The 22949-nt window shown below is 40.5% G+C and overlaps 2 protein-coding genes across 10 annotated transcripts in view; both read left to right on the top strand.

The window, feature by feature from the left end:
- Positions 1–12132, top strand: part of anks1aa (ankyrin repeat and sterile alpha motif domain containing 1Aa) — a 69621-nt gene extending 57489 nt beyond the window's left edge. For 5 of the 7 annotated variants that reach the window (XM_017305849.2, XM_017305847.2, XM_017305844.2 and 2 more), the window contains 10 exons: positions 2051–2149; positions 2765–2911; positions 3318–3425; positions 4209–4379; positions 4476–4610; positions 4699–4770; positions 4884–4970; positions 5069–5206; positions 7308–7490; positions 9038–12132. In XM_017305849.2, the coding sequence (XP_017161338.2) occupies positions 2051–2149; positions 2765–2911; positions 3318–3425; positions 4209–4379; positions 4476–4610; positions 4699–4770; positions 4884–4970; positions 5069–5206; positions 7308–7490; positions 9038–9154 (1257 nt within the window). In that variant the 3' untranslated portion in view covers positions 9155–12132. The remainder of the gene's footprint in view (positions 1–2050; positions 2150–2764; positions 2912–3317; positions 3426–4208; positions 4380–4475; positions 4611–4698; positions 4771–4883; positions 4971–5068; positions 5207–7307; positions 7491–9037) is intronic. The other 2 variants (XM_017305846.2, XM_017305845.2) reach the window with 2 other exon arrangements.
- Positions 12133–12253: 121 nt separating this feature from the next.
- LOC103467642 (specifically androgen-regulated gene protein) lies at positions 12254–22598 on the top strand. Of its 3 annotated transcripts, none has more exons than XM_008414212.3 (4): positions 12254–14366; positions 18293–18487; positions 19556–19715; positions 19853–22598. In XM_008414212.3, the coding sequence occupies exons 2-4, from the start codon at positions 18383–18385 to the stop codon at positions 21568–21570; spliced, it is 1983 nt and encodes a 660-aa protein (XP_008412434.1). In that variant the 5' UTR covers positions 12254–14366; positions 18293–18382; the 3' UTR covers positions 21571–22598. The 3 variants fall into 3 exon arrangements, with proteins under 3 accessions (XP_008412434.1, XP_008412431.1, XP_008412432.1); XM_008414209.3 differs by having other exon boundaries at positions 18293–18499; XM_008414210.3 differs by lacking the exons at positions 12254–14366; positions 18293–18487 and adding an exon at positions 18547–18949.
- Positions 22599–22949: the final 351 nt, after the last annotated feature.

Below are 22949 nucleotides of genomic sequence, written 5' to 3'. Positions count from 1 at the left end.
ACAAAAAAACCTAGTTTATACAAGTATGGAGTGAATATCTTAAAAAATATATATATTTTTGTTTGGTGATTCTACCCAGTTGGTACCACAAAGTTATCCCCACTGCATCCACACCCAGTTTAACACCCAGTTTATCAAATCTTTTTAGCTTATGGAAAAAAAGAAACATTTATATGTTAATATCACTCCAAAAATGATTTTTCTATGTTTCTCCATCGCTGGTAGCACTGCTAAATCTTTTTTCTGTCCAGCAGCACCTTGAAGAAAACTTTTATTTTAAATAGAAACAGGGGAACCATGCTTTATGGAAACTAGCACATCTGATGGGAAGACATTCATTCATGCGTTCAGGTGTTTCTTTAAGCCCCAGCGTCATAAACCGTATATTTTCTTTTTAAAATCCCACAACTCAAGAAAAATAGTTTGTGCAAGCTCTCTCCACAGTACCCACAATTAAAAAGATATATCCATCTGAATGCAGCACCTGCCCAGCAGAAGAAAAAAAATCTGAACGCTCCCCGGGAAATATGTGAAGTCGGTGTATATCTCTCTCTCCGTGAAGCTGTTTAGCAGTTCATCTTCTGAGGCTTTAATGCAGTCATCTATACTCTGTAAAAGTGCTATTATCCACTGAGCTTCCCACAATGCTCAGCAGGAAAGGCTGCTAGGCGATGATCGTTATGACGTCAGCGGAGTGTCGGGTATTAATAGAACAAAGATATCGCGTCCTGATGTGAGCTGGAGTGCTATAGCTATTTTAAAATAGTTCAGTTTTATTTATTTAGCACTCCTCTTTTTTTTCCCCATCTAAAAGCTCCATTAATCGTTATTGTATAAATTAAACAGGACATATTACTGCTTAAAGTTGTGATTCCACATGTATCCTGACACTAATGCTCTACAGCAGGGATGTCCAACTCCAGCCGTCGAGGGTCAGTCTTTTGCCACTTTTTTATGTGTCCCAAGCCCAGCACACCTGAATCAAGGACTGAAATGACCTACTTATGTCAATCAGGTGTACTGACAGAGACGCAGCTTGCTGCAGGGACATCGGCCCTTGAGGACTGGAGTTTGACACCCGTGTCTCCGGTTTTTACACTGACGGATTGGACAGTCAAACGCCTTGTTTACATCTGCAGCCTCTGCATGGAAAACAGGTCCTCGGGTTCGACCTCTCCTCCGTCCCGTTAGTGCTGAGCAAGTCTGAGCACGAAAGGATTAACCTGAGGCACATACTGAAGAGTCAGCCTCATGGATACTGAGGCGTCGCAATTTGTCCCTGATACAGCAGCCGCGGCAAACGTTTTGATACTTTTAACAGATGAGATTTAGTTGCTGACCTTGTCGATGTGCAGCCTGCAAGGTGTACTTGCAGTTCTTGCTGACTACTTACTGGCCGGTTTGAGCGAGATTACTCCATAAAGACGTTTTTGTTGGACTGCGGGTCCGTGAAATTAGCAAACAGGGCAGTAAAACAAACGACATCCACTCCCTCTTGGCGTGCGTTTTGATCTCAGTGTTAGCTCTGGCTACCAGGCGTCGGTAGCCGGCTGTTTTGCTCCTCCATCTCATATTGCTGACCTCTCTGCATCACAGACATTGATTTATGGATCTTTTCTGCTTTATCTACCACACTGTCTCCAAGGTGATATTTCATGTAACTAAGACCAGCTTGACCATAACTCATTACGTCCTAATCATTCCAGTCCTTAAGTATTGTTAGGTCTCATTTAAGTGCTCCCCTTTCAACAGTCTAAGGAGAATATCACTCAGTCATGGCTGACCTTTTCTTGCAATGCTGCGTATCTGGAATCGATACTAACTCACCAGCAAAGTCTTTTCTCAGGGAATATTAGTCTTGGCTATATTTAACCTTCGATAAAAGCAGCCTGTTTGGGATTAAAAAAAAGATGATTAGGTTATAGATTTCTAAACTGGATTATTCTTTGAGAGGTCGCATGCTTTTCCTCAAAGTCCTCCTAAGAGTTTCTTTAATAGTCACTATTCCCGTTATTGGCAGTAACGGCTGTGCTTGTGTTCTGTTCTGCAGGGGAACAACGTGATGGAGGACCAAGACTTGAGGGAGATTGGGATCACAGATCCGAGCCACAGGAAGAAGATCCTGCATGCAGCACGCTCCTTACCAAAGGTGACGGAATCCTCACCCCGACTTCATTAGTTATTTTAGCATAATGAGACTCCATGCTAATGGAAGATGCACATTTTTCCTTGACACTAAAGCATCTTGCAGATTTGAGAAATAATCATTATAGCTATGCACTTTAATTAGACTCACGTGTGAATTTTTTTGTAATATTTATATATATTTTCTGTAACTCCTATACATTGGCAATAGCACTGTCTCAATCAAGCAAAATACAAATACAGATACCTTTTTTTTATTTGAATTTAAAATTTCTGCATAAAACATTGATGTCTTTTTACATCAGTTTTTTATCTCAAATGTTTTCCATTTAATTTTTTACTGAGTTTATTATGCAGACCACCTGCTGGCATGAATTTAGATGCCAATACTTTTTTTTTTTTTTTTTTAAGAGAATGTTTAGCTTTGAATTGTTAGTTTCCAGTTGCCATTGCACCACTGTTGACTCTGAATGAACTAATTTTCACACTGCTGCAGCATTTTATTAATTTTTCCCAAAATGTTTGTTATTCTAATAGTTGACAGTAATTGGTGGCAATTACTAATTACTTCTTCAGTTCACTGGCATCATCATCGTTCTCCTGAATTCTCCTTCCGCAGGTGAAAGCCCTGGGATGTGACGGCAGCAGCTCCCTCTCCGCCTGGCTGGAGAATCTGGGTCTGCACGAGTACCTGCCCAACTTCCTTGCCAGCGGCTACCGCAGCCTGGACTGCGTGAAAAACCTTTGGGAGCTGGAGATCGTCAATGTGAGTCACATTGGCGCAGGTAGACCGTGCGGAGTATCAGACGGTGAAATTAGTTTCCAAGAGTGTCGCACAGAAGTCAGGTTGTCAGTTTAAACTCCGAAGGTGAACACTCGGATGTAGAGAGGATGTTTTTAGCGCGTCACTTCTAGGAGGTGATGAGATTTCCTTTTGGAGGAGGAAATCTCCAAAAGAGGAGATTGTGGAGGACCTACAACAGAGGTTGTAGGTCCAACTTCTGAGAGAAGTAGTCATGTCTTTGGTTTGAAGTACCGTCCGTGGATTATTCCTATAGACTTCCAACAAACTGTTTCACAGTATGACTCCACTGATGACCTTTTAAACGAGTGATTTTTTTCTAAAGTTTGTGTCTTCAGTAGATGATGTCCCACTTTTTTTTTCTCCGCAGGTGCTTAAGATTACTTTGCTTGGTCACAGGAAACGCATCATAGCCTCCTTAGCCGAAAGGCCTTATGAGGAGCCTCCTGTGAAACCTCCGCGGTTGTCTCAGATCAGGGTGAGAACATGCAAAGTTGCACATTATGTGGTCTGATGTAAATGTTTTAATGTACAGAAATGGAAAATATGTTGACAACTCCAATGCAATACAAAATTTATCATAAATCACTATATTCTACCAGCATAATCATGCAACTTAATCATTGTTTGTTTTTTTTTTCCAAATAATACTTTTAATTACAGCATCTATGTACTTTTAATGTATAACATGAACATGTTGAGATATTGGGAGATTTTAAATTAAAGTCTTGTAAAATGTACCAGAAAAAAGAAAAGTAAATCATTTGGCACTGGTTCTTTCAGCTTGATAATGATCCAAAACACATGGCAGAAATGGTTCACAAGAGCAAAAATCAAACTTCTTCCTCAGGTTCGCAACCTAAAAACTGTAGGGAGACCAAAGAAATGAGACAATAAGACAGAACCCTGGATTTCTTTAGGGGTGCTAATATTTTGCAGTCTTTGCAAACTGGATTTTTTCCCCCCCACTGACTTCATGCACCCAAATTAAAGTTTAGGTCTTTCAAAGTGATGTTATGCTACTAAGATATAATATATATATATATATATATATATATATATATATATATATATATATATATATATATATATAATTTATTTATTGATTTATTTTTTTGGGGAGGGGGGCCTTTTTAAGCAACTTTACAATTGTTGAAAGCAAAGTTATCTGCATCAATATGCATGTTGCAAAGAAATAAAAGTTTTTATCTTATTTAACTAAGTGCTAGGTGATAAACTCTGTGTGACCTTTTCTCTTCAGTGTCAGGACCTGCCGGGATCCCAGACCTCGTCTCCTCTCAGTCACGTGGAGCCCTACAGCGGCCGCTCCATGGACCTGCTGCTGCCCGCAGCAGAGCCGGGCAGGAAAAAAGCACCAGAAACGGATTATGACGTCGCCCAAAGATATCAAAGCGGAAGGCAAAAGCCTCAGGTATGAGCTGACGTCTCTGGGATGTGGTGGGTATGGTTGCCATCTTCCAGGCTTCTGTGTTGATTTTTTATTTTTATTTTTTTTTTGTCGTCTCAGGAGCGATATGAAGAAATTCATCAGGAGCCTCGACTGACCTTACGACCTCCAAGTCTAGCAGCATATGCCCCTGTCCAGAACTGGCACCACCAGCCTGAGAAACTCATATTTGAATCTTGCGCCTATGAAGCTAGTGTACGCTAATAACTTTCTCATTCTGACTTCTCGGTTGCTGCTTTTGTTATAAATTATCAGTAACCTCGTATTTCCTGCTCTTTTGCAGTATCTTGGTTCTATGCTGATTAAAGATCTGAGGGGTATTGAATCCACACAGGATGCTTGTGCCAAAATGCGGGTATGTAATAAGACCTTCAAACATTGGGAGGCAATAAAGAAACATATATGCATGATCAGCCAAAAGTAAATCAGCTTTGTGTGTTTATATGCCTACGCTTGCCTTTTCTCCAGAGATCCACAGAACAAATGAGGAAAATCCCAACTATCGTTCTGTCGATCACTTACAAGGGCGTGAAGTTTATAGACGCAGCAAACAAGGTAACTAAGATTCACGCTCACCACTTGAGGCATTTCAGGTCTCGTACTGGTTGCATTTCGTCCATAAATGTCATGAATATATATTCCTTTTGTTGCAGAACATCATCGCAGAGCACGAGATCCGTAACATATCATGTGCAGCCCAGGATCCAGAGGACCTGTGTACGTTTGCCTACATCACTAAAGACCTGCAGTCCAGTCACCATTACTGCCATGTCTTCAGCACAATAGACGTGGTACGTCAACACACTGATTTGCATCTTGATCCACTTCTGAAGGTTAATGCATATAGACTGTTTTTTTTTATTAAACAAGACTGAAGGAAAATAGAATCTGAATAATTGGGTCATTTTCTGGATGTGACCTAATCAGCTTCTCACATGCTTGTGGAGTAAACTACTGCATTGACGGCAAAACCCAATTTCAGGAAAGCGAATGTCGTTTCTTTAAGGTGATTGTTGATCTTTCTGCTTTTGCATTTGTGTTAACACATCTAATAGCTTCCAATACCACCAGCTTATATATATATATATAGGTGATCGAGTAAGTAGGTGTGTTGATTGGTGCCATTTGACAGCTGTGGCTATAGAAAACGTTCTTCATCTTTATTAGATAAATACTGAAATTATGTAATTTTTTGTTATGTTTTGTACACTCCAGGTCAGATTTAAATAATTGTTGATCCTATAAAAGGCTATATAACATTTTATTACACTATTATGGAAAAAATGATTTAATTTGTATTTGTCATGGAGTAATAGTAATGTTATCAAACCTCTGCAATTTTTGAATTGAAATTTTGTTTGATGTTGAAAACAATAAAATCTCTTTGTATTTAGTTACAGTTTAGTAGTAGACTTTGGGCACTAATAAGCTTAGGCCCCGTTTACACGACAACGATTTCGGGGGGAAACGGAAGAGTTTTGTTGCGTTTGTAGTGTGCATTTACACGAAACCACCGAATGTTTTCTCTGACCACGGCACAGATTGAAAACGGGTTCCAGAGTGTGATGTTTCTGAAACGTACCGTTTTCTGTTGTCGTGTAAACCTAGAAAACGGATCTTTTCTTCCAGAGAATCCCGAGCTCATGCATAGTATGACGCAAAACATAGCTGCTTCCTACAATCCACAGAAGAAGAAGAAACTACTCACAATGCTGGTGTTACTGTTTCCCCATCAGATACGGTTCCCTCAGCGTCTCTTCACCGCTCCGCACAGCCAAGGTGGCAAAATACACGGCTGCTTGTTCAGCGCTCTTATCTAGAGAACTACGGACCAGGACCAGCCCGGCTCCAGACGAGTTTAACGGGGGCACCGACTTATTTTGGGGGGACAAAATTAGACTACGTAGCTGAACATAGACAACATCAGTAGCCTACAGGCTACTTGTTAACAAGCTTAACGTGCTGTATTGATATTAGCTAGTCATCTTCTAGCTATTATCACCTGCATCCAACAGCTTTACTCAACTCAGTCGGTTAGTTTGGGGAAAAAACTGCAGTTATTTACGTTTTTCTGTTTTGCTGCCATGATTCTAACACAGATGCGCAGCAGCAGGTCTCCTTCGCTGCCTCACAGGTGTAAACCCAGTGCTAGCGTCTCAGCGTTCATGTTGCGTTTGAAGGCGGCTCGGAAAAACAGGTTACGACTTGTTAGCAACGGATTGAACTGTTTTAACTGCTGAAAAAGGTGACAGGGGATACGGATATGGGAAATGCGGGAGCTCCTATTATCAAATTGATATAGGAATAACAGACTGTTGGCCATTCCAAGGTAAAAACAATAAACAGCTTCCCGTCCGGGGCTCGCTACAGACACCGTGAAAGCTCAAACAAGGTGTTTCAGCAAAGTTATCCCACTTTTTCCAACTGCATGCGCCCTAATCAGACGCTCACAATGCGTGTTTTCTCCCAATCTATGGGAGAACGGTACCTGATAGGGAAACGCGAATCCACATGCCTTCAAGTTGAACTTTTTTTAAACACATGCGCACTCAGTTTCAAAGAACCTAGCACCAACTAGGCGCAGCGAGAGCATTACACGTTTTCGATGTGTACGGTTACTGTGTAAACACAGATCGTAATTAGAACGTTATCGTGTAAACGATCAAACAAAAACGGAACAAAAGTTTCGTTTTTGTTGGATCGTTGTCGTGTAAACGCCCCCTTAAAGTGATCATAAATATGAAACCAGTTGTTTACTTTTAGCTTGAAATGTTACTCCTAATTTAGTAGGTTTTTGTTGTTACTTTTTGAGCTACACTACTGTAAAAAAAAAAAAAAAGGATTCAGTTTGTAAAATAAAAACTGACTCTTTGATTTTGTGCCTCTGCTTAGAGCCTGACCTATGAGATTATCCTGACGCTGGGCCAGGCGTTTGAGGTGGCCTATCAGCTGGCTCTGCAGGCCCAGAGGACCAGACAGCATCAGGGTCTCCCTGCGGGAAGCAGCTCAGACGTCAATGAATCCAAGTCCAGTCGACCTGTGCCCAGGCCGCGAGGGAGTGTTCGGAAGTCGGGGGTGAGTGGGACAAAAAAAACAAACAAAAAAAATGATTCCAAATGCAAATACACTGAAGTGGTGTTCCATCCTTTTCAGATACATATGCAATCATCCATCCATCCATTTTCTTTACACCCTTGTCTCTTAGTGGGGTCGGGAGGTACTGGTGCCTATCTCCAGCTAACTTTCCGGGGGAGAGGCGGGGTACACCCTGGACAGGTCGCCAGTCTGTCGCAGGGCAACACAGAGACACAAAACCATGCACACACGCACACACAATTTGGAGCGGCCAATTAACCTGACAGTCATGTTTTTGGACTGGGGGAGGAAACCGGAGCACCCAGAGAAAATCCACGCATGCACAGGGAGAACATGCAAGCTCCATGCAGAAGGACCGGGGCCGGGAATCGAACCCAGAACCTTCTTGCTGCAAGGCAACAGCTCTACCAACTGCGCTACTGTGCAGCCCATATGCAATCATAAATATCTTAAGTTTCTATGACTGTTGCACAGGCACCACCTACAGGTCTCTCCTGTCGCTGCATCCAGCCTGTCTATCTTGTTCCATCTCTCAGAATTCCTTTCTATTATTTAGCTTTGCTGCCCCCTAGTGAACATCTAACAGTAAGACAATCTATCTGGATTATACTAGACATATTACCCACCAAAGTCACATGTATACTTTTGTTATTAGATGTTTTTATTTGCATAGAGGACTTAATATTACAACATTTTAAATTAAGCTCAAAGGTTCCCGCAGCTTTGGGAACGGTAGCGAGACAACAGCCACGATTGAGAGCACAACAATTCAAAAGAGCCAGTCATAGTCATTTATGGGGTGGAGTTTCTCAGAGAAGCCATGTTGCATAACGACACAACACTGGCTGTTTGATTGTAGTTGATCTGAAGTTTCAACCTACTTATCCAGGGTTTAAGATGAGCAGCTGCCAGTTGAAAATAAAGGCGGATCTGAATGAGTCAAAACAAGTTAAAGAAGTCGAGTGGATTCAGATGATGACTAAGAAACTTTATTTCAATGAGATTGTGTTTGACTGACCAACACAAAGTACTACTTGACTGTGAAGTGAATAGAGAATAATTTGTGGTTTTCAGTTTTCCATGTGTGATACTTTTGCCAGATTCTATTAAAAAATGCTTTATTGTTCCCAAATGAAAATTAAATAAAATAAGAGATGAGTCATGGTGTCATCTGTGGTGAAAAATGCTAGCATTGCACATAACCCCGAATTCACCATCCCCACTTTGAAACATGGCGGTGGCAGCATCATGCAGAAGGAGCGCTTTTCTGTTGCCAAGACAGAAAAGCTGCGTGATGAAAGAAAACATGATGGAAAGTTAAGAGGCGTATGTTCCTCAAGGGAATTTACTCTAAACATGCAGCACCATTTTCAATGGAAGAAAAAAAGAGAAAATTTTACATGCCTTCAATAGAAATCCAAAGCAGATTATGTGATCACTCACTTCAACATATTAACACACTTTTATACAGACAGATTCAGCTGTGAAGTGAAGATTGTAACGTTTTCTCTCCTCTGTGCTCACAGGGAGACATACTGGACCAAGAAGGGGAGTCGCAGCCCCACACCCCTGCCACATGGCTCGTGGATCCAAAGGAATCCAAACGCTCAATCAGCACTAAGTATGAGACCACCATTTTCTAACCGGACCCCCGTTCTCCTCCTCGTCCTCCTCCTTCCTGGGCCTGGCTGTTCCTACTTCCCTCCTCCTGTGTGCCTTTCACTGTGACTCAGCCCTTTCCTTTGCGCTGGACGTCCACTTCCCCTCACCTCCTGACAACACAGCCTGTGACAGCTAACCAGCCTCTGTTGCTCCTTCTCCAAGTTGAACCTTCACCACTTCTACACTCTGCATTGATATCGCAATCACTCAACAAGTCTGCCACTAACATATTCTCCTTTAACTCACCGCTTCCCTTTCTTTCCCCTTCGACTGCAAATGTACTGTTTTCCTCTCGGTGATGAGCTCTTTCTTTCCCGCTACATCAGGCGACGGCCGCTCTGAAGCTTTTTCGCTCTGATCTTTCCATCGTTTGACTTCACTGAGTGCTGAGAAAAATCTGAGAACCCACCCGCTGTGCTCATCCCATTCCTGGATGGATGTTTCCGGAAGAAAACTGTGGATCTGCTCTCCTAACTCTATGCATCCATCAGGCTTTAGCAGGCTGCTCCTCTTTCGTGGGAGTGCGAGTGTTTGGGAGGTTTATTACTATTAGCCGCTTGCTTAAAACCATGCTGAGTTCTTGTAGCACTGTGAGGAGCTCGTTTAGAGGGGATTTGTTCTTAGAAAGAGGACATGACACACGTCCAAATCAACGTGCCTTGCAGAAGTGTTGACCTCATGCTATTTTTTTTTTATACACTTTTTGTTAAGTTGCAAAAACAAACTTCAATGTTTGTTTTATTGTGCATTTATTTGTTGAAAACCAATATAGAGTTGTGCATAACTGATCAAAGAGGCATGTTCTCAATTTGTTTCCTAATTACAATCTGAAAAGAGTTGCATGTGTTTGCATTGAGATTTTATATTGTAGCTCAAGCTCAGATTGGATGAACTCCATCTATGAACTTTTCTTTGATATGCCATTTACTGTGTCCCCTATATTGCTTCTAAGTAGAGCTTTATGTGTAAAAGTTGTCTATTTAACATTATCTTCCCACCTGAGCTGTGTACCTCTCCAACTCCTCCAAAGTTACAACTGACTTCCTGTCACTTTAGGTCAGCTCTAACAAGCTTTCTTGTACCTCCTAAATAAAAGCTTCTCCGTGGCCTGATGCTAGTTGAGTAAAAGTCTCTGAAAAGACGTTGAGGTTTTAAGATGACAACATTTTAAACTTATGTGTGAATACTTTTGCAAGGTACTGTATATTTGGACTGTTATGCTCTAATTTGTCCAATCAGAGCAAAAGGGTGCAGCCAGATGATTTTTCTACAGTGAACTGACAGTAATTAAGCACTTTTACCATTTTTTTGGTATAAAAATAACAGCATTTCCTCTGTGTAGCTCTCCCTTCTTTTCTTCTTTTCACAACAAATGCCTTCAGTATTCATCCTGTTTGCATTGCCTTTCTGTAATATTGCCAATGATACTTGTTAAATACATTGCTGCTGGAAAAAAAAAGAGTTAAGCATTACATAAAGGGAGGAACAGTTTGTGTGAACATGTGTTTTCTGTTTTCACTCCATTTTAATCATCTTACATTGTGTGCATGTGTCTGCGTGTCCCTCCCTACTCTCTTAGCTGAATGTCGCTGCTCCTCCCATTAAGCGAGACGGGATGGGAATGAAACCTGTTGCATGATGGGGATGAGCTGGCGTTTTTTTTTTTTGTTTGTTTGTTTTTGTGTGTTTTTTTTATCGAAAAGTGATAAGCAGCAGCTCATCGCATCATCAGTCCGATCATGCTCGCAGCACACACGCGGACCCGGAGACAAAGATGAGGCTCCGCTCCTTTTCGTCTGACCTCTCCACACATCTTCCTGCCCATCAGAGTGTGGCGGTGTCTCTGCTCTCCATGCATTCACAAGCTGTAGCCTCCCTCACAGAGACTTGGTGTTCACTGTTTGAGAAAACATACCTGGGTGCTCCGATGCAGAAATCTGTAGCGAAAGGAGAAGTGGCACGAGTGAGAATATTGATCTTTTTTTTTTTTTGAGAGAGAGAGAGACCTCACACTGTACGCACAGACTACCCTTTGTGTTCAGATATCGGAGCTTCACTCCATAACCATCAGCCTAGTATATTCCTGCATGGGAGAAACATTTTAACCAACACTACAAAGACTTATCTCTCAATGAAATCCCACTTTTATTTGATTTGATTCTTATTTTGTTGGTTTTATTCATTTTATGGAACTGCTAGTGTCCTAATGCTGGAACGGGATCATGACTGGCGCCCTCTCCTTTTTCCTTCCCCCATTGTTTAATTTAATCCTACCAAGATTATTCACCAAAACCTGCCATGCAGGCTGGTACGACTTTTTATTTTTTTAAGCTGCAGAACAGAACAATAGGGTACAACATGTTTTTTCCAGGTAAACTCCCTGTACGTTGACTGTTAATGGTACTATTGGGTGCATCAGTGTGAGTCTGGGTACTTAACGGTTTAACTGTGGTATGTGTGGCGACACACTGGTGCGCCCTCTTCAGCATCCCGGTGTGGGCACCTTTTAGCCATCGACCTGATCCAGTGCTGCTTTTGCACATTGCCAAGGATCAGGAGACATTTTTTTTTTTTGGAACTAATCTGATATGTTGAGAATGGAAATGTACATGATTCTAGAGCAGTCTGTATTTTGATACTTGAATGATTTTGGCTTTTATAGTTATCTATATATATATATATATATATATGTGTATGTATGTGTATATGTATGTATGTATGTACGTATATAATTTTTGATGTTTTTGTCAAAGCAAAGGACTATGTCTTATAAACTAAAACATATCGTGAATAAATACCCTGTGATTTAAAAAGAAAAAAGGCTGAGGAATTGACTCAGAGGGACCTCAATTCATAAAAAAAAAAAAGATTGTAAATAATCTTGGGCTTCCAGTCTTTTTTATAGTTATTTTTCATAATTGTAAAACTAATAAATGTTGGGATTACTTCCTTCGTTGAATCTTTGTTTTTTGTATTTTATGTTTTTGTAAGGTCTTATACTTCTATCATCTGTGCACACTCATGCTGTTGAGATTCATACATACAGTGGAATTTAAAAAGTCTACACAAAATGTAAATTTTCTGTAATCTCATTATACATAATGATATATTTCAAGCCTGTATTTCTTTGTAATTTTGCTTTGTTTTATTGTAGAAAGTTTTACAATAGCTTTTTTTCATCCTGAGTACAGATACCAGCTTAGACTGATCGTGTTTTGACCCACTGTTTGGTTAAAACTGTCTACCTTCTTTCTCAACAGCATATTGGTTAAACATGTAACCCAACTAGTTTTTTCGTGTCGACATGGTTTGGCCAAATGAATGTGTTCAGGTTGACTTGGGTAACTCTGCCTCCAAACTGCTTTGATTGATGCTTTGATTTCACAACCAAAGCATTATTACAAGGTTTATTATGTATTATTTTCCATTTTCCTTCTCATTACTATAATGTGTTATGAATATGCTCAAGGTGAAAGCATTTCTGTTTACCTGCCCTACATGTTTATTTTTGTCAGCTGTAAATAATTTCAAATATTCAAGCTGTCATTCCAATTGTTGTTAAATGAGTCAACAGGAGAAAATTACTGCAGCAAAGAATTGACTTCAGCGGACAACTATGAAGCCTTCCTACAATTATTTTTGTTTAAGTGAAGTGTAGCTGCGTGAGAGCACTGATTGCTGAAAGTTTCTGCCATGTTCTAAAAGTGACCAGTTTATATCTCATCTAAAATGGCCTACTAGTTTAATTCTGGTTGTGAAGTTATGTAGCTGTGAACTTGGGAGGTAAAGGACCTGATAATTCTGTCAAATGATGTTAACAATGCTTCTTTATTCTGAAAAGTAAAATGTAGTGCCATTGGCCTGCAATAAAAAAAAACTCGAGGGGAATAAGGCGGAGGACGGTGGTGATTTCAATTTACATAGTCACAAACATGTGGTGCTATTCCTGGAATAATAAACCCACTGACAGGTACTTCTGCTTTTGGAATAAGGTCTTACACATACGCTGTGACACTCAACCAGCTAAAACTGACTTGTAATGACTTAATGTCATTTGAAGTGTAGTGTAAGCGAAGCCTAGCAAAAATAAAACCTGGCCTGGTGAGACTGTTTTGGCGCCAACATTTAGCTAATAGGGTCAAAATTTAGCTATGATGAAGACACGGATCTCATGTCATGTTTCAGTGCTTCATGCTAATGATGGTGTAATGTTGAACACTCAAGATCAATTGAGCTTTTTTAAATGCCAGAGACATTCTGAGAGTTTTCACTGACCGTGTCCGTCCTTTTAAGACCAGAGTGTACCCAGTCTCTTATTACTACCTCCATCAGGATAATTTCACAATGGCACAAAGCTTAAATCATGTCAAACTGGTTTCTTGAAAACGACGAGTTCATTGTATTCCTATGGCTTCCACAGTCAGCAGATCCATGTTCAACAAAGCATCTTTGGAGTAAGATGAAAATGGAGATTTGCATCATGGATGTTCATCTCGCAACACAATTGTTCGATGCTATGATGTCAAAATGGACCAAAAATCCTAAACATCTAAAAAATGTTTCTGATACCGTGTTAAATCACTGTCGAGAGGAATTAAGGCAGATCTGATGACACAAGGGGTTTGTGTGTGTGTGTCTGTTCCACTTGTCCACAAAGTGACCAGTGAGTTTATGTTTTGATGGTGCATCAATGACAAATGTTCTACAAAATAAACTGAAATAATTAGCAGGAAGGATATCCCCTTTTGAAGAACCCTAACACAATGACACAACCACAAGCCTGCAATAAAAATTATTTTAAAAAAGCATTGAATTATATGTTCGTAAAATTCACTTTCTGTGTTTATTAACATAAATAAAAATCTGATTCCACGTAAATACGTTTGGCCAATTTTGGGTTGTGCTCATTTGCCTGCCGCTGCTGTCACCTTGGAAACGGCTCGGGAGCCGTGCTCTGATTGGTCCCTCCCCACCATATGCGGAAGTGGATGCCTTACCTGTCTGTAGTCCTGAAGGTGGTTTCACACCTGTACGGTCAGCTCCTTGCGCAGTTTTGTTTCCAGGAACAGCCCCCGGCTGTGCGAGGTTTTATATCTGCTATGGACTGAGAGTGGACAACAGCTTTGTGTGTGTCTGTGAGGACCAAGAGTACCGAAGATACTGCGGAATTCAAAACTTTCTGTGCGCCCTCGGGTAAGTTATTGGGACATTTTCCTGATGTGACGCGTTTCTTTTATTTACGAATGAACACGAAGGAAAACAACGCTGCCTTAGACTATTAAAAACCACAAGTTCTTCAGCATGAGATTATAAAAATACACTTCTGTGTGGGGGTTGTTTTAATCGAATTTTCTCTCGTTAGAGATGAGGGTTGTTTTATCATTTTTCGTAGGGAGACTTTAAAAACTAAAACAGCTCTGCTTTTCATGTATCTTTCGTTGTGGTGCGTCGATATCACTTCGTTTTATTATAGATTTTTGTGTGTGTGCTTTAGTGGATATTGATTGAGGATAAGTGCTAAAATTTGCCCATTAAATAAAATAAAAGTAAGTAAATAAAGGTTTTTCAGCACGGATTCCTCAAGCTAAACATTAATGAACTATTTCTATTCACTCCTGCAGGCTAAAGCTCCTCAGTGTGGCGCTGCCCCTGACCCTTTGTATGGTCAGCGGCAGCGCCCTGGTTAATGTTGTAACCATTAACCAGTTCAAGCAGACCTTCTGCCATTGAAAACATACTTAACATTTTTTGGACCTTTGTGTACTACCACGCTCGCAGTTTTGCCTGTTGGAGACTGTAATTTATGGTACTGGGGGTTTTAACAAGTCTGGCTCACAAAATGTACAGATGGAAACTGCTGATTATCCCATTTTAGTTCAAATAGTTGTAGGAGTTTTTTTGCTGCAGGTGAACTGTGAGACCAAGTCACCTTGGCTGAATCAGATTTGTCTGGGAGCCAAGGAAGCAAGTAGAGTGACATTCCTGACACCATGAGGTCTGATTCAGCTGTGGGTGCCACTGTTGCGCTGCAGGTTTCTTGTCCTGTTCTGCCCTGGAAGGTGTTGTGCCAGTTGGTTCTGTCCTGCGTTTTCTCATCTGAATGTCCTAATGGGAGGCACAGTAATTAGCAGCTATTGAAGCTTTCACACGGAGACCGATATGTGCTTAGTCAACCCCCTCATGTTTTCAGAAAACATTTCTTAATGTGGGCGTTTTTTGAAGATCAGGTTTTTTCCCCCAGCTGCCTATTAGCTAGCTGTTTATGCCAGCACTTCCAGAATATGAGAAGCCATTCTGGTGTCCTGCAATGTTTGAGTTGGATTTGCAAGTAAAATGGCAAGATTTGCAAATTAGTTTCTAGTATCTCGTAAAAATAACGTACTTCCCCGTGGATCAAGCACTTCCTATCCGTTCAGTAAACAATATGATCTTTGTTAGGATTTGTCCACTAGCTTGTATTCCTTGTAAATTTCGACGATTATGGATTACAGACGATAAAAACTCAATTCAGGGTCTCGAAAAATTTAAAGATAAATAAAAAAAATACTATTTTAAACAAAAATGTCAGACTTCTAAAAAGTGTCTACATTTCTATGCACTCAGTATTTGGGTGGACCTCCTTTTGCATGAATTACTGCAGCAATGCAGTATGGCATGAAAGGAATTAGCCTGTGGGCCTGCTGAGGTGTAGAGGAAGCCCAGGTTGCTTTACTAGCTGCCTTCAGATGCCTCTAACGTCCTCTTTGGTTCAGTAGAAACCTTATCTCAATGACAGGTGTGTCCCATGTTCTGTATACGTCCGTGGTATACACCTTGTGAATCTCTACTAAAAAATGTTAGGGGATTTACACTAGAATTCTCATAAGACTGCCGTTATCCCTGTACTTGATGCATCTTCTCCTCCACCCAACTTTCTAGTGACATGAATGACTTCAGCACTCAAAGATGCATGTTTTCTACATTTTTGTTTCAGAAAACTTTTTAAATACTGCAGTCTTGCCCCTGCTTCCAAGACAAATTTCTCCTACGAGAGACTAATAAATGATCTTATCTTGCATCCATGCCATGCAAACTTGTGGAAAACAAAGTATGTGTGCAATCTTCATTTCTGCTGGCTCGATGTAGTCACTCAAATATTTTGAGATAAGAGAACAATAAAAGGCATTTTTGCTGTACTTTGGCGAGCGCCGTCTGAAACCTGCATGCGGTTGCAACAACATCGTTTACAGTACATTATGTTCTATTTATGTGATGACTATGTGTTGTTTTCACTGATGCAGTTAAAGTGAAAACTCAAGTAAAACTGTTAGTACATAACTTTTAGCTTCTATTTCAGGTCAAAGGTATTTTTTTTACATCCTGGTAGCCTTTTAGTAAATCACGACTGGGTGTATTGTTTTTGTCAGGCATGCCTTCCTCTTGACTGGTCTGTCAACACCAAGTAGTTGCTTGAAATGACATCAAGGAAGCAGAGAAACATTCTGCAGCACTACACAGCACATCAGTTATCTTTGCATAAATTATACATGACACACAGTGCACTGTTTCATGTCTCGTCATAGAGCTTTTCATTATTCTTAGTCTAGTAGCACTTCATCAAAAAATGTTTGAATTATGACTGTATTCAATCGTGTCCTCTGCTGCACGTCCAATTTTAAGCCAGAATTTCAAGTTTTCTTGAAAAGAGGGAGAAAAAATGTTCAAGAGCAGGTTTAAAAAATTCCACTTGAGGTGAAGTTTGTGATCTAAATCCAGAATTATATTCATTTACTTTACAGAAAAATGAATTTCACATGTGAAGATCGCATGTAAGAAGCATGTACCACATGAAAAATGTAAATGTGGTTCACTCAAATTGCCACTTATGAATGTGAACGTTTTAAGGTAGAAACCCACTTTATTCATGGGGTTCACATACATTCATTCACATGTAGGATTTAAATGACTTTTTTTTATTTTTAGAAATACAAATTTGAAGAAGTTTGATGCACTTTTGTATTCAACCCCATTTACCTGATGCCTGTAAATAAAAACCACTTCTTGCCTTATGATGTCATAATTACAATTTGATTTATCTAGAAAATATTTAGAATGTTGTTTCCTTTATCAAATAAAACATCAGTAAGCTGCATTGAGGTTCGTTTATAAACACTTTTACAAGGTTCTCCATTCGTCACAGAAACCATCTAGTTATTTTGACTTGTACATTAGATGTTGTAGGTCTAACAGACCGTAAAAGTTTAAAGTTTTACCAAAAATTGCTTTTCACTTTATGATAAAATCAATTGAAGAGAATTATTTACTCATTACTTGAAATGTTTGTGTTTCATGGTGACCAACTATCTTGTTAATGTTTTATTTTTAAATGCAAACACGGCTTTCCACGCAAATGTTCTCTACTTTAGCTATTATTTTTATTTAACGATCTCATTAGCATAAGGAGATACATTTCAAGACAGTTGTTACATTATGAAGATTGCTGAGCTGTCAGTAGGATTGTTGTGGCATTTATCACTTTGATGAAATTGTGCCTTTAAATGTACTAATTTACTTGCTATATTTAGCCTCCCGCCCCATGTTCATTATTATTTAATAGATGCAGTTTAAACCAGTTATTCACTAACACTGTATAAAAATACTCTTAACCACTGTTTATCACCATCTGACTTAACTAAATTTCCTGCTTTAGCCCAGTAAGGATTAATAAAAGTACTTTTATTTGTGAATGAGTGCAAAACTTTTAGGTTTTTTTTCCACAATCTCTTCCAATAGTTTCATGGAATTTTGACACAATCCTCCTGATAAAACTCGCGTCATAACTTTTTCATTTCTGTCCACATATTTCCTTTGGGACCAATGTCAATGCTTTGTAATTGCCACTCCAAATGATTGACCTCGTTGTGTTTAAGCCAGTTTGTAACTGATTTGGTTGCATACTTTCTTGTCTGTTTGAAAGACAGATTTACACTCTGCTTTTAGCTTCCTGGTTGATGTCTTGAGATCCTTCTTTAGCATGTTCACCTGCTAAGGTTTATTCCTCATGCTTCCATTTATTTTCTGGAAGTTTCTTAAACACTTATTTGTCGTCTTCTTCATACGTTCTCTTCTCGACTTTACAGATTCTCTCCCAGACAGGCTTCGAGTGAGATTTACACAAGCAAGGCTGGATAGTGACACATAGCTCCAGCACTAACACGCGTCTTCGTGCAATGTCGAAGAGTGGCACATGGCCAGGCAACGTTGCCATGGAGTCATTGACTAACATGGACAGTGCAGGGAGCTGTGACAGTGTAATCAGCACAAACTCTGCCTGGGTGAGTGGCGCTGTAAGTCTCCTTATGTCTTTCATCTGATTTTTGGGAGATTATCCCATTATTTAAGGTCGCTTGGCAAAATATAGAGAAGAACGTAGATTTGCGATTGGTTGTAATGACGTATTTCAGCAAATTTACAGACCTAATGAAAATGTCTCAGTATAAGTAGTTGTACAAAGAGTGTCCTTTTAAAATGAACTAGACAAGAGAATGCCATGGGTCATTAGTTTTACAGGTTTTCTGATTTTATTGAGTTTAGATATTTAGCTTATAATAGTTTTTAGTCTTAGAAAATATTGAAAGGAAAAAAACAAGCACAAGACAGCAAAGAACACAACCAAAAGATACCAATGCATGATCACATTTCATCTGTCACCTCTGCAGTACTCTCTCAACAACATGCCCTTCGACCCAAAAACGTCACTTCACGCCTACGTTACACATGTTGTGGATTTAAAAGAAGTAGGAAAACTGACATCTGTATTTAAATTTTTCTGTCTTTGGTTAAGACCCAAGGAAAAATGCCACTGAAACAAGTTGCCAGTAAAGGAACATATTTCTACCTGAACAATGTTTTGCTCAACACCAGCACTAACCTCAGTGATCTGGCTGTTGACTCCATCTTAGATCTATCTGCATTCCAGCCATAGCATGCATTGTGCTCTTCCCACAGCTTATTGGTTCCCTTGGGTCCAAAATTCCAGTTGTTTCTTAAGTTATTTGCAATGGGAGGCCTATTGTTGGAGGGCGAGGAGAAATCTGCCCCCTCTACTTTCTGTGGAGCTCAACCTTAATTCCTGCATAGATAATTTTTACATCAAAAACTGCTGTAGCCATTAAATCAATACATTCCTGTCCTGTTTTGTGTGTATTGCCATAGAGCATGACAGGCTTCAAGATGGAGGACACATCATTATCGTTGTCTGGTCTTCCTGTTTCAGTTCTTACTCAGTATTTTTGTGTTAGAAATGTGTAAGATCAGTTGAAAGAATAATGGCATTTTATGCATTTTTGACTTTGAACTTTGAAATGACTTCAGTGCACTTAGGCTTGTTTATTGTTTTGCAGAGCGAAGATAGTATGGAGTACCTATCTGCTGAAGAGAAGGCATGTCTGATGTTTCTGGAGGAAACAATTGAAGCACTGGAAGTGCAGGAAGACAGTGGCTTATCAAATGACGAGCCAGACGTGTGGTCAAAGACGGAGCCACAAGATCAGATAAGTAATGGTATGCTCTGCCAAATACTTTTTGGGTGATTTCTGCGCTAGTTGAATGTGACATGCACTGTCTGTATGAATGACAGTGATTGAAATGTTAATGCTTTTGTTTTTTCTTTGATTTTCCCACTGAAATGCTCGAATCAGGAATTCTCAGGATATCCTCTCCAACTCCCCACACAACAGCAGATCCTCCATCTGCTGGATCAACCACAGAGTGTGAAACTGAGCATCACGCTGCAAATCAAAACTCCAACCCACAATCTGCTTCCATGTCTGCAGTCGGCGTGAAAAATGTTAAAACAGAGAACCTGGGAGTTGAAACTGATCCTTCAGTGTCTAACTCTGGTTACACAACCTCATCATCAGACAAAACAACTGACGTTTCAAAGTTAGATGGAGATCTTGAGCTTGAGAACATCACAAATTCTGGAGATGCCTCAGAGAATGATCTGGATATAATCCCTCCACCAACAGACTTTAGAGATGAACCAGAACCGGACTTGCTACTGGAAGCCATGACGGTGGTCCCGCCACCAGCAGCCATGACCGTGGAGGCCATGTCAGTGGTCCCACCACCGGAGACCATGACCATGGAAGCTACAACCGTGATCCTGCCACCTGAAGCCACGACTATGGTCCCGCCACCAGAGGCCATGACTGTGGAGGCCATGACAGTGGTCCCACCACCGGCGGTCATGACCGTGGAGGCTACAACTGTGATCCCGCCATCTGAAGCCACGACCGTGGTCCCGCCACCAGAGGCCACAGCCATAGTCTCCCCACCATCTAACGACTTCACAAAGCAAAAACGAACTGTTGATTTGGAGCAGATGCGCTTGAGAGCCTCTGTGAAGAGATCTGTTGTAGACTCTTCTACTGCTGAGGATTCTTCTAGCAAAGCCTCAGACGTTGCTTCCCTTTTACCCCAAATGAATCCCCCCACTGAGCCTTCAGAACCCAGAAACCCACCTGCTGTGGCACCAAAACCTAAGAAGCTACCTTCAAACATTATTTTAAAGTCACCGATGTCACCAACACATGTCTCTCATGGAAACCCAGGGCATTCGGTGCCCTCCCACAGTGATCGGATGTTGTTGGACCCTCAGAAGGTTCGAATGGAGGCCCTCAAAAAGCTTGGACTGCTTAAAGACAACAAGGAGGAATCAAGTCGTGCTGTAAGCCCTAAGCTTCCTCAGAAGTCTGCTGCATACAAACGGTCACTGGCGAGCCCCTCTCCTCCAGTCAGTCCTGCTTCTCACACACCCCCTGTAACACCATCTCTTACCCCAGTCATTAGTCCCCTACAAGCACCTGTACTCCAACAGTCTGCGTTGGCTCCTACTGTGTCACCATCAGCTTCTTCAGTATCTCCTCCCATCCAGGACGCTGATATCCTCCCAGCACCTGCAGCTTTCAGCGATGGATTTGGGCCTTCAGGTGACGGACTTCCTGCTGTCACAGAGGCCACTTTCAGTACCCTTCCTAACACATCGTCACCAAAGGTGATCAGTATGAAATTTGCAACCTTGGAGCGATCTGGTTTGGGTCTGAGCAGCCAGATGTCCAATCAGAGCTTATTGGAAGTAGCTGGTGGCGAGCAAGACCCAAAGCAACTGCGCAACACTCGGCCAAGACCTGTCTCTCTTGGGACTGGGAAAGACTTTTCTCACGCTAAAGGTGAGGGTTTGGTGGCAAGCGGAACGTCAGAATTCCAGAAGCCCCAACCGACACAGGCATTCCACCACAGAGAGTCTTCCAGGCTGCCTCGATCTCAAGGCATCAGCGTGATGATCTGCCCTCGCCCAGAGAATGAAGAGGACCGGCGCCACGCCCTGAAGAAGCTGGGACTGCTCAGAGACTAACTTCCAAACGTACCTTTACATATTGTAAAACAGACTGATGCAGACTATATCTGGGTTTAAAATGCTGAAGGAGTGCCTTAACCACATTGTTATGCTTCTGTTTTCCACTGAATACCATGTGGTTTACTGTACACTAACCGTATCTGTGTTTCCTTTGACCATTTAATAGCTCAAATCGAAATGTCAAAATTTGTGAATTTCACAAAACTGCAATAAAAACACTTTTTGCATCACATAAGTCATGTGATCAACTACCTGATGTTGCTATTGGCAGAAAAGATGAAGACAGGAAGTTGCATACCTATAGCCATTATCCTATAGGAGGATAATGGCGCCGCATTTTTAAAAATGATTTATTGCGTGAAAAAAAGCTTATTCACATGTGATTTTAATTGCTTTTTTTAACTAACGGAAACACCGCAATTGTGAAATTGTTTGTTGACATTCGGAAAGTCAACAAAGTTTTACACACATTTATAATGGAAACACAGCTTGTGTTTTACTTCTCTTACATCAGACTCATGGTAGCTATAATGTCTTTGATATTATTTAGCTTTTAGAGTCTGTAACAACATATGTTTGTTTTTTTTGTCTGCTAATTTCTTTGACTTAATCCCACCGGTTGCTGCTGGCTGTTTCAACCCTTCTCCATTTCATACTTTTGCAGTTTTGGTCATTTTGAGCCTAACTTTTTTGGGTGCTAATAGGAGTCATCTCCCACCAGCTTCTTCTCACAGACCATTTGTGAATTTGTTCCCATCTAGGGGACGTTTCTTTACCACTGTGATTTTCAATGCTTTAGAATAACTTTTTATCTAATCCACTCGTAGTCGACTGCCTTTAAACGTGATTTTGAGACCAGGAGGTCTTTTACAGTTGTTTTGGGCTAGTAAGGGGTCATAATCTCATACGTTATTTGGCCCAAACAGGAAGCAGAATTGCAGTCAGTTAAGTGGGAAATTGCAGGCAATTTTTGGAAAATAACGTAGAATTAGATTATCTGAGGTTTGAGTATTTTATAAAAAGTTGTTAAGAAATGAATTGTCTCATGGGTCTGAAATGGGGTAAACTTGGCAAACTGACCCAGTCTGTTGTTTTTCAAAGACTTTTTCTCTATTTATTGTTAACCGTATCCTGTTGACTTTCTCAACTATTTGTATGTTTTCATTAAATATATACTGTAACTGTATAAAGCACTTTCTACTTGTGTTGAAGCCTCTCTTTCTGTGTCTTTAAAAACAAATACAGTACATGATCAAAATCTGAAACATCTGCCTTGTTTGGCTCATTCATTAAAAACGAAACTCTACACTTCATCTACTGCAACGTGGAGTCAGTCTGGGAGCTGCAGGTATCGATGCATTTATCTGAAAATGATA

This window comes from Poecilia reticulata, chromosome 7 (assembly GCF_904066995.2).
Source record: "Poecilia reticulata chromosome 7, P_reticulata-male-v2, whole genome shotgun sequence".
NCBI classification, from domain to species: domain Eukaryota; kingdom Metazoa; phylum Chordata; class Actinopteri; order Cyprinodontiformes; family Poeciliidae; genus Poecilia; species Poecilia reticulata.
Note: the sequence above shows the minus strand (reverse complement) of the source record. Positions and strands in the feature narration are given on the sequence as shown.

Coding starts and splice junctions, on each gene's coding strand:
- LOC103467642 (XM_008414209.3), top strand. CDS start 18,383: ATGTCGAAGAGTGGCACATGGCCAGGCAACGTTGCCATGGAGTCATTG. Junction 18,500..19,555: donor CTGCCTGGGTGAGTGGCGCT/GTAAGTCTCCTT, acceptor ATTGTTTTGCAG/AGCGAAGATAGTATGGAGTA. Junction 19,716..19,852: donor ACAAGATCAGATAAGTAATG/GTATGCTCTGCC, acceptor TGCTCGAATCAG/GAATTCTCAGGATATCCTCT.